Below are 11596 nucleotides of genomic sequence, written 5' to 3'. Positions count from 1 at the left end.
TGCAGAAACACAATCCAACACAACCCCCTCTCCTTCTCCCGCTCTCGCTCCCTCTCCCGCTCTCTCGGGCTTCCTAGTGGCACGTTAACCACCTCTGCTACCCTCCACATGGAGAGCCTAGGTCTGGTTACTGATCTTTGATTGGGATACCTTACTGGCTTGTTGAAAACTGCCCTCCCTTTCTTCCAGGAAGAGATTGGTGACGAGCTGATATCAAATCTCAGAGCTCTCTGCCCTGATGGAGAGATTAATTCGATGGCAATGAGATTGGATTCAAGAGTTAGATTGCTGGCTTTTTGCCATTGAATAGCCTACTGTCGCTGACTGGGCATGTTTGGAACGGTTGACTGAAGATTGATGTCAGACACCATAAACTGTTTGCACAACATAGTCCTGTGGTCCGACTGACTTAAATGATACAGGATCAGTGTGGTTGTACCCTGAAGAAACGTTGGACGAAGATTGACAGATGATTGATGCAAACTGCTGCAACAGAGTAAACAAGATCAATGCTGACAATCCAGAGCATTGTTCATTGCCTCTTACAAGGAAAAACCTAGAAGGAGTGGTAGTGTGGTAACCTGGTTACCTCAGTAACCTGGTAACCCGCAGGTCCAAACACACGCCCACTTGGGAAACACAGGGATCTGTTTCTTCTGGCCTGATGACCCAAACAAGAGAATAGATCAAGTTTCAATCTATTTACAGTCTTCCGAGCTGCTTCCCTGCATTCCAGTGAAGTTCGACATGATGGATATTCAGCTCGATGTTCAGCCCATTTTAATTATTCACTCGCCACTCCAAAAAGTTGTCAAGGCTACTTTTGGCGGTAGCCCCCACCAGTCCTCAGCCCAGCAATGCTTGTCCAATCTTAACAAGCTTTGCGCTACCCCCTGAGTCTTGATTCAGCACGAGACCCGGCAAATCCAATTACACAGGAGTCAGAGAGGTTGATTTTGCCATTATGGATTCCATGCTGAGAATGAATGTTGATGATAACACTCTCATCTGACAATTACCGGCAAGTCCCCTATTTTTATTATTCTCTTTCCCTCACTCTCTCTCCCTCTCTCTCTCTATCTCTCTCGCTCTCTCTTTCTCTCTCTCTCCTCCTCTCTGTTCCACCGGTCTTCTAATTTTTCTTTCTGTCCCTTTTTCTTTCTTTTCCTTTCTTTCTCCTTTTCCCACTCTCTCATAGTCCATTATTCCTAATTTCCCAGCAGCGTAGCGAAAGCCGGGCCTCATCATTACCCCAGCCCTGGAGACGGGTCAGTGAGGTCACACTCCACAGAAGCTCTTCTTTATGTTCACAACATTTCAAGAAAACATTCTACATTTAGTTCTTACTCATGTCTTAGTAAAGATGTGTTTTAAATGGATTATTTTTACTTTAAAATGTCAAATGTAAAAATAAAATCTGAAGTCTATAACAGTTCCTTTTTTTTTCTTCCTTTTGGTTCCCTCAAAACCAACATGGCAGAAATATAGAGCCTTGAAATGATGAGTTGCAACTCTCCGGAATGCCCTACCTGTCTTCAGGTGTTCCTTGGAGGTGAGGCCACGCCCCGAGGCTCATGTGTGCTGAATCCCAGGAGAACGACAAAAGGACTTTTGCTCCAACATACCCTTTGATCTGTTGAAAAGGCCTGTCTTTTACCCAGCACACTGCACATGCTCTTCACCCGGGTCACACAAAGGTCAACACCATTGACCTCTCCAAACCTTTAAGACGAAGTCTCTATGATCCTCAAGTACAAAAGCCAAAGTGAAAGAGGTCCGGAATGAGCTTTTAGACGGCGGAGTTTAGACCAGCACTGTGTCAGACAACTGACCAGTGAGGGAATCTGCAGAAAGTGATTCTACTTCATCAATGGGATAGCCTGTCTCCCCTGCAGTTCACCCACCTTCATCCTCCTCTCCCCGCCTGATGCAAACAGACAGCTGTTGTGTTGGTGCACTTTGATAGGTGCAGACTCAAAGCAAACTGCATTTCGCCTAACTGTCGTTTGACATTCTTCTGACCCTCGAACATTTCAAGAACATTCCGGCCACTGTTGAAGTTGACCAGGTCACTAACCTCCGGACCAGAACAACCGCATGCCTCGTGGATTCGTTTGCAAAAGCGTTCCAGTGAAAAGATGCCCCCATAAAAGGAGCGTCAACATAAGACCATTCACTACCTTTTCACCAACCCACAGAAAGTACAAATATTCATCTCCTCAGACTTTTTTATTTGACCAGGAGCCCCTTGACCCGGATGCTTGACAGAGCTGACACAGTGACCCTCAGCCCCGCCATCTGCACCCACAGCCCCAGCAGGCTTGACCCTCATCAGAGAAAACAAAGGTCTGGCCAGGACCCTCCATACAGCACCTTGGATAAGTATGGAAGACAGCCACTTCCTCTGCTGCCAGAAGGTCAGACTGGCTGGCAGTGATTCTGCTAGGAATCCTGGAGGGCACTGTCTGTGCCTGCAGGGCAGATTAGAGGGGTGAGGTGACCCCCTTCTCTGGAGGACAGCAGTGTTTTTGGTAAACAGACACAATGGAAGACAATAACATTACTGAGCCTCCATCTTGTTGTTTTTGCTCATTAGTCGGAGGGAGGAATGTCTTCACACTTCAGCCATGGGGAGTCATTCACTGGGACGGTGCAGTCTCCTGCAGGAGGGACACAAGCTTTACTTTGTTTTGGTGGCCTGACTTGGTTGCGTGCAAACGTACGCCTCATGCCCGGGGACTATTTCCAACACAACTGCGGTTGTTTCTACTACTGTGGTAATCACCTTTAGTGCCTAACTGACTTATAAGGGATTCTCACAGTACTATATCTCCTGTTAGCTGGTTACTCTTTGTAATTAGAGTTTCACTCCCAACTCTGAAAAACAAAAGACATTGTGCAAATTCAACAAGTAGACAATAGCGTGTATGTCACATCAGTGTCCTCTTTGGTTTGTTAAACACCACTCATAGGAATATCTCACCCGTAATATCTGCACATGTTTGCACATACCATACTTATGGGAGAGCTGTCTAGAACAATAGTCTGGTCAGACATCTATAGACATGCATGAGTCAGAAAGGAGACTTGGGCCTCCAATCAGAACACTTGTGGAGTAAAGCTCCATGGCTAAGAGCCGTGAACTCCACGGGCTCTAGGACCTACAGAGGTTGAGTCTGTGGGACAGTCTTATTTTGTCCGTTACGTTCATGCATGTAATCATTGATTGTGTCCATTGTGACAGGGCGATTTACCATCTGTAGTGTCCCATGGGGTTGACACTGCAGTCATTGGCTCTATCCCCACAGAATTAAAGGATTTTTTCTCAATTTTATTTTCACAGAACACCATCTGAAAAACATACTGAATGAATATATTATAAAGAGTCAGTCAAAAAATATACAATAAATAAATTACAACTAATATAACATTTGTGTAGAAAACCTTGATGAATTTCCAATGTAATCATATATTGAATTCCTTATATTAAATAAGAGTAAGATAGAGGTGTATTCAGGGGACCCTCTCATGATAAGTGTCAGCTTTACCGCCTGTTGTGTTCTTGGCTCGTGTAGCCAACCCCTGGCTACAGCCCGTGCGCGCCGCCCCGGCTCAATTCCCGCTGCACTACGGAAAAAAACGCGGGTGCAACGGCGGGGAAACAAATTGTCAACAAGCACTCTCTGAAAAATTCACATTCGCTTGAAGCCACAAGTAGCGGCACACACCATCGGAAAAACGGATTCAATAATCGGGATATTACAAACTGGAACTTGGTGACAAATTCTGGAATGTCTCCAATCTAAAAGGAACGTAAAAGATTTGGCTCTTTTATATCTTTGGTTTTATTATTATTTGCATTACTTTAAAAGTATTTCTGTTGATAAAGAATGAGTTCTCAGTTAGGCAACTTTTTTGCTCTAATACGTTGGATTATCAGACAGTGCATTTAAATCTAGGGTTTTGAGAAGTCCCAAACTATTTGCCAGGATCAACCGACTACTGGACAAAAAGTTATGCAATTATTTATGAAATTGCAACTGTCATCTTCTTGCACAAAACCTAGATGGACCTAATAGGGAAAAATGTACAAATAAATGCATGGAGGTGTTGTTAGCCTGCAAACTCACTCTATAACTACGAATGCAATTGAGCAGAAACTTCAGGTTGTTCTCTTTTAGTTCGTTTTCTATGTGTGAACGGTGTGCAGTCTTCAGTGGGACTGTCACGACCAGTTAGATTGGCTCCTGTCACATTTGGGATCCTGCCCTCTCAGCAACAAGAGGGTCCGTGAAAGCGCACTGCGCATGACAGACTGCTGGACAGCTCCAGAGTGGGAAATTTAAAAACAGTTTTGGGGGAAACAAGTGCAGGTCAGTCATTATACTGTACACGGGAACAGCATCCACTAATCTTTTCTTCGCGTTATTCAAACCAGGTAAGTTTATTTAAATTTTACCTATAGCGTGATCATGGCAGAGTAAATAATTTGTAACAAATATTATAATTTGAATATTTCAGCAAGCACAAGTCGCTGATGCGTAAAAAGGGGGCGACGTCTAAGATTTAAAAGTGGAATCAAGTGGGAAAATGTTAAAACTCATCATAATAGTAACATATATATTATATGTATTAGAATAGGCCATTTTGGTTTCTGCATACGTCTCAAATTTAGAGACACTCTATTCGAATTGAAAACAACAATAGGCCTACATATAATGGTATCTATAATAACTAAGCAATGTTGATCATTCTCGTAACCTACTTTGGACTGATCAAATTATCAATAAATATGTTTACGCGGCACTTGCTTATCAGATCAGTTTAGCAGATATGTAGTATGATCAGTGTGCTGTTTAAAAAACAATATGACGTTTACAAAATGTTTTATTAAAAAACATATGGAGTATGATTGGATCAAGTGTTTTCTATTTAGGAACATTTCTAAAAAGTTTTTTGCATTGCAGATAAATCAAACAACACAGGACATGATAGAAAGTGGAATTACAAATAGGATGTCAGGAGTTATAGAAAATTCTGGTCACCATCCTTCTCCCCAGGACTACAGGTAAGGCCCTTGTTGCAAATATTTAATTTCCTAAATAGAAACATCCAAACTCTCCCCAATTATAATTTGTTTCCATCCTTGAAAGCGCTATCCTTTGTGCATACATTTCCTTGACGTATATTCAATAGGCTAAACTAAACTCAAAACTCTGTCAGGGAACACTTTGTGTAACTTCACTATGTATAATCTGAAGGTGGAAGGACAGCTCTTTTTGTCAAGGGGAGGGGTGTCTGGAAATGGAGAGAGACAGTGAGAGAAAGAAAGAGAGAGAAGAAAAAAAAAAACAACAACTGAAGAATAAATGATTTTCAGTCTGAATGGATCTGTCAGAAACCATCAGCTCTGTTTACACTGCTGCTGTCGGCACATGGAGAGACAAACCTCCTGCACTGGGACGGCTGAGGGGGAGATGGGGGGGGGAGACCGGGGAGAGACAGAGGGGTGGGGGGTGGGAGAGACAGGGCTCCCCGGGTCACCAGCGAGGAGAGAAGTAGCTCCCAATTAGGAGGAGGGAGGAGGGAGGAGGGAGGAGGGGGATACTAAGTGTTTAACCTCTGGGAAAGCTCGTGCGTCTGGATGATGGACGGGGGCACCAGCTCAACATGCCTTGCATCAGCCAGCAATTTCTTTATCGTGGGCGTGAGGAGAGAGAGGGAGGTTTCCCAAAAAGTAGCAATAAAGGTGTTGTGTGCACGGAACGGTCCCAACTAGAAAGGCACGCACTGTTTGCGTATGACATCCTTTGTGTAGAGTCACATGTAAGATTAGTTGTGTAAACAACTAATCTTGAATTCCCAGTATAGATATTTCCGACAAAACAAGACTGCCCGTCTCTGTGCAATTTTTGGTCGCACAAGTCAGTGTGTATGTAAGTGTGTGTGTGTGTGTGTGTCAAGGAAGATGACTCAAACTTCAAAGCTCAAGTTGACACAGGTGATGCCACATGTGGTGTTGAGTTTCAGTGCCGCACGAGCCGCCTGTTTATGACCCTTCAGACTGGCGCATGCGAGGTGTCTGAGGACTCGTGCTGGTGCCTGTTCAGCTGATGTCAGGTCCCCAGGTGATAGGGTGAGCGAGCACTGTGACCTGACCTCCAACGAGCACCAGCCCCTCCCCCTGGCCCCCAGGGGCCCGTTGACTGAAGAGGGGGGGGGGGGGGGGGGGGGAGGGAGCAGGATAGGGACTGGAAAGGGACAAGGAAGCAGATGGCATCCTATTTGTCCCTCTTGTATGAGGGCTGTCATTCCAACAGATTAATGCAAGGGCTGGTTAAAACGGCTGAGACAATCAAGGAAGGGTCTGGAGGAAACAATGGGACCACGTGCCACTGGGCAGATTTGTCGTTTGGGACACAATAGGTGATCATTTTTCAATAGACAAGAGGCCAACTGTTACAGCCAGCATGTGCCATCATCCCATGTTTCAAACGATCCCGTGCGTTGTTTACTTATGATTCAGCCAATGGTTGGAGGGGAAATGTGGTCACCTGACGTAGGGTTGATTTTTATTTGGACTTGTAAGAAGAAGGGGAACGAGTGGGGGGGGGGGGGGTGTACTACAGTCAGTGTTGTCATAGCGACCCCAATTACTGAACCCTCTCCACAGTAAGTGTGTGGAGAGAAGACTGGAGGGGGTTCAAGAGGATTCCTCTCTTTTCTTCCTCTGTAGAAAAGAAATAATAGCCGCAAGCTGATCGCCACTCCCCCATGCTCTGACTAAGCAGAGATCTTTTAGAAAAATCTGTATATTGATTTTGTTAATGTACTACATGTATGAAGGAACATAACTAAGGTAACATCTAGCAAGAAGAATTATCCAGGAGTGTAGAATGTATATTTTGAGGCCAAGTAAATATTCCTTATTTTGCAACACTGTGTATATTTTTGCGTGTGTGTGTGTTCATGTTGATGAAAAGGGTACAGATATAAGAAAAGAGTATTGCACTTTTGTTTAATCTTCTTAATCCTAAATCAGATAAAGCCTGGGTAGCTTTCACCAGTCTCCCAGCACCTCCTGACTCCCTGCTAGGGGTTTCTGAATGACCAACTGTTGAGAGTTCCCGTGCAGACGGCAGCTTCACTGTCAGGGTGTGCCATTGAGCCTCTGTGTGTGTGTGTGTGTTCCCTCCGGGCAGACTCCTGACCACAGACCCCTCTCAGCTGCGGGAGGAGAACCTCCCTGGGGACCTGCAGTCTCTGTCCTGGCTCACCTCCGTGGACGTTCCCCGGCTGCAGCAGATGGTGGACGGCAGGGGAGGAGGAGGAGCGGGAGGAAGCCATCCCAACGGGCCCTCCAGCATGCTGGAGCAACAGACAGGTGAGACAGACAGAGAGAGAGACAGGCAGAGAGAGAGACAGGCAGAGAGAGAGACAGGCAGGGAGACAGGCAGAGAGAGAGACAGAGAGAGAGACAAGCAGAGAGACAGGGAGACAGACGGGCAAACAGATAGACAAACAGGCAGGCAGACAGAGACAGACAGACACAGGCAGGCAGACAGGCAAACAGACAGACACAGGCAGGCAGGCAGGCAAACAGACAGATGACAAGCAGGCTGACAGGCAGACACCAGGGTGGGGCTGCCTGCGGAACAAAAAAACCACAAGAACCCAGACCTGTGATGTTAGACGGCCACCACTGGGAATACAAACACCCTTTACAGTTGGAAACACAGAATGCCGTTACAACCAAGCTCGGATCTCTACGACCTCAAAACAACTGCTACAACGCTACCTGTGCTAGACCAGGGCTCGACAGGGCCAGTGAAGAGGGTGACCTGCTTGTGTTCCCCCACAGCTCAGCTCACCAGCATGACCATGCCCGGGGGCCAGGGAGCCCTCATCCACCTGCACAGCAACATGCAGCACAGCCCTCTGGGCATCAACGTCGGCAGCGTCCACAGCGGAAGCGTAAGTCGCCCACCTCCGAGAATGCTCAACTCTGATCTCAATGTGGCAACGTTTTCTACCCAAATGAGTCTGTTTAAATGTGTCAGGTGTTACACAGCAAAAATGGTGTTGGACCTTAAGCTGAGAAGAATAGGAATTTATAATTCATTCCTCAGGGGGAAACTGATATTCAGACATAAGATACAGTTGTAGTTGAAGTCCAGGCCGAAGATATGACAGTTGAGTTTGCGGTGAGTGTATGCTAAGTCAGCCAGGGGTGTGTTCCACAGATGTCTCCATACTCTATGAATGGACAGGCTTCTCCTGGGTTCCAGGGCCCCACCTCTGTCTACCAGCCCACTCCACAGCAAGTGTTCTCCCTCTCGCAGGCTGGCCAGCAGGTAACCTCACCCCTCAGCAGGCTTTAGATACAGACTTCATCATTTTGACATGCTAATCCTCTCCCCCCCTCCTTCCCCCCTCCCTGCCTTATCCCCCTTAACTCCCTTCCTCCACCCCCCTCTCCCCTTCCTGCCTTATCCCCCTTAACTCCCTTCCTCCACCCCCCTCTCCCTCCTTCCGTCTCCCCCCCTTCCCTCCCCAGTGCTCACCTGCTGGGCTTTACAGCAACGTCTCCTTCAACAACCAAAGCCTGTTCACCCAGCCCCGACTGGCTCCCCAGAACCAGGACCTGCAGCCCAAGTCCTTCCCCAAGCCCATCTACTCCTACAGGTGAGCTCCCCCACTGGACACTCTGCCATACGGCACGCAACATCCACATGGAAACAACCAACAGATACCAATGTAGTTTGTCCCTGTCGGTCTATCTGTAGCTGTTTGATTGCCATGGCTCTGAAGAACAGCAAGACCGGCAGTCTTCCTGTCAGTGAGATCTACAGCTTTATGAAGGAGCATTTCCCCTACTTTAAGGTAAGACTAGGCCTTGTGCGCCGCATCATGAAAGGAAGCTCAGGGTATGAAGTGTTGCGTGAGGGCAAGGTGACCTTATCTAAACCCTTGTGTCTCTCGTGTTTGGTTGAAGACCGCCCCGGACGGGTGGAAGAACTCGGTCAGGCACAACCTGTCCTTGAACAAATGCTTTGAGAAGGTGGAGAACAAGATGAGCGGCTCCTCCCGCAAGGGCTGCCTGTGGGCGCTGAACCCCGCCAAGATCGACAAGATGGAGGAGGAGATGCAGAAGTGGAAACGCAAGGACCTGCCCGCCATCCGCCGCAGCATGGCCAACCCAGGTCAGGAGGGGGGGCGAGGGGGGCGCGCACAGCCGACCAGGGGTGAATACAGCCTCCCACAGAAACGCCTCTGAATCTCAACCTCCGCCTTTGTCTCGTTCTTTTCCCAGATGAGCTGGACAGGTTGATCACGGACCGTCCGGAGAGCTGCAGGAGGAAGAACCTGGACCCTGGGATGACCCGCCTGCCCACCTGCCCCTCCACCCACCCTGCCCACGGCCCTCCCCAGCCCGTGGTCACCCTCTCTCTGCAGTGCCTGCCCATGCACCAGCACCAGCAGCTCCAGGCCCACCTCCAGGCCCAGGCCCGGCTGGCCCCCATGTCCCCCATGTCCCCCTCCCCGGCCCAGACGCCCCCCCTCCACGCCGTGTCCGACCTCTCCCACAGCCCCCTCGCCCAGCACCCCGGCAACAAACAGCCGCACGACTTCTACAGTCTCCACGGCGACAACACAGAGGTGGACGCGCTGGACCCCAGCATCATGGACTTTGCTCTACAAGGTGGGTGTGAAATGCACGTTAGAAATATTTCTCTACAGACCCCGTCTGTCGCAGTCTGCCGTAGCTGTTCCGTCAGAGCCGGCCAATGACGACTCTTTGTTGTTCTCCTCAGGTAACCTGTGGGAGGAGATGAAGGACGACAGCTTTAACCTGGAGGCCCTGGGCACCTTCAGTAACTCACCCCTGCGTCTGTCTGACTGTGACTTGGGGACGGCAGGCCTGCCTCCGGGCTCCAGCGGGGGCGCTCTGCCCTTCTCAGACCTGCAGGTGACAGGCCTCTACGCCTCCTACTCTTCCCTGGAGTCCCTCTCCTCTCAGTACATGGGCACGCCAGGCAACAGCAAGCCCATCGCCCTGCTTTAAACCACCACCACCACCACCACCAGGACAGTGGCGAGAGAAGCTGAAGAATCCAAAATGTGCTTTTCTGATTATTGACCCCCCTCCCCCCACCCTTGCTCATCATGACGCCAAAAACATCTTTGACTGAGAAACCAGGTACTATTTGTCCCAGTGTCCAAAGTCATTACTTTGGCTGGGAGGTCTGCAAAATTATTAATTAAAACCACAAACAGAGTAAAATCCCCACAAGCACAAAACTGGAGAAACCAGTGACAGCTTGAAATCAATTTGAAAAGGTAAATTTTTTTAAACTATTACAAATAAATAAAAATGACATTCATGATGTCAACCACTGTAGTCTCTCTGGTGGAACTATGCCTAGCTAAGACTCCAGAACTCTTCTATATCGTAGGTCCATACCGTTTGTTGTCAGATGACTGACACCAGGTTTTGTACTTTCTGCTCCTTTGTGTTGGCAAGCCTACCCATGGTAGTGTAGCTCTCTGTCAAGTCTGTTGTATTGTGCTAGGCAGTATTACTGTAATGTTTAATTTATATTTATAAATGGAGGCTGGTGAGACTGAGGAATCAAGCATCGTCTGCTGTATATATGTGTATGTATGTTCCAAATGCCTATCCGTAAAGAAAAAAAAAGCTTTGATTTAACTGTATTTACCCAAGCATTCGTTCAAAAGTTGCCAGTGTTTGCAAACATTTACCTCAGATTGTTGTCTGAGAGCCTTTGATTACTATTTGACTGCATTCCATACATCCGATAATCTTTTTTTTAATTCACTGCGATTAACATGTTCAGAATGTTGTACATCATGATCGATACACCAACCACAATAAAAGAATATACAAGGGTACACAAGACTGACACTTCATTGAAATAATTCTGTTATAGGCACCACCTTTTTTTAGAGCAACGTAAGATTAGATATTTTTACATTGTCATAGCAACGAGTATGTGTTGATTGAAAGTAAGGCAGCAGAAAGCCATCAGTCATTTAGCCTATAAAACAACTGGCTTCACTATTCCCCTGAGTTGAACAACAGCCATACATTATATTAACCATTACAAAAATAACACAAGAAACACATAGTATCAAGTCATACCTGCACCTGTCAATCTAACTTCTTTCATTGATTGAAATGACCCAAATATATATTTGGGAGGCATTGAGGGTTAAGTCCAGATCTACAGCTCTCAAGTGACATGTACTGAAATCATACTAGCTAACGAACTGTTTTGGGCGTAACAGGAATTTTTTCATCAGTACTAACAGACGACAAAAAAAATAATAAATGGCGGTTAGTACAAAGAAATCTTACTGGACTCTTCAGTTGCATCTCGTAATTTAAACACAATACTGATATACTGAACTGGCTTCAACTAGACAAATGGATCAAGCATTTTGTCATGAATATTCTACACACCACACAGGAGAGTACCTGGTCTTTGGTTGAATGTAGGTCCTGTAAGAGGCATAAACACGCTTCACCACCCCCCTCCCCCCCCCCGCCCCCCACCATCCCACCCCTCAGAGA

At 47.1% G+C, this 11596-nt stretch overlaps 1 protein-coding gene across 1 annotated transcript; it reads left to right on the top strand.

The window, feature by feature from the left end:
* The first annotated feature begins 4988 nt into the window (after positions 1–4988).
* foxn4 (forkhead box N4) lies at positions 4989–10066 on the top strand. The gene is made up of 9 exons (XM_084690373.1): positions 4989–5068; positions 7203–7384; positions 7862–7974; positions 8244–8354; positions 8558–8685; positions 8787–8883; positions 8996–9203; positions 9314–9703; positions 9816–10066. The coding sequence occupies exons 1-9, from the start codon at positions 4989–4991 to the stop codon at positions 10064–10066; spliced, it is 1560 nt and encodes a 519-aa protein (XP_084546499.1).
* The last annotated feature ends 1530 nt before the right edge of the window (positions 10067–11596 follow it).

Source organism: Hypomesus nipponensis, chromosome 24 (genome assembly GCF_054491055.1).
Source record: "Hypomesus nipponensis isolate SF chromosome 24, ASM5449105v1, whole genome shotgun sequence".
Taxonomy (NCBI): domain Eukaryota; kingdom Metazoa; phylum Chordata; class Actinopteri; order Osmeriformes; family Osmeridae; genus Hypomesus; species Hypomesus nipponensis.
The sequence above is the reverse complement of the archived record's forward strand: the minus strand, read 5'-3'. Positions and strand labels throughout refer to the sequence as shown.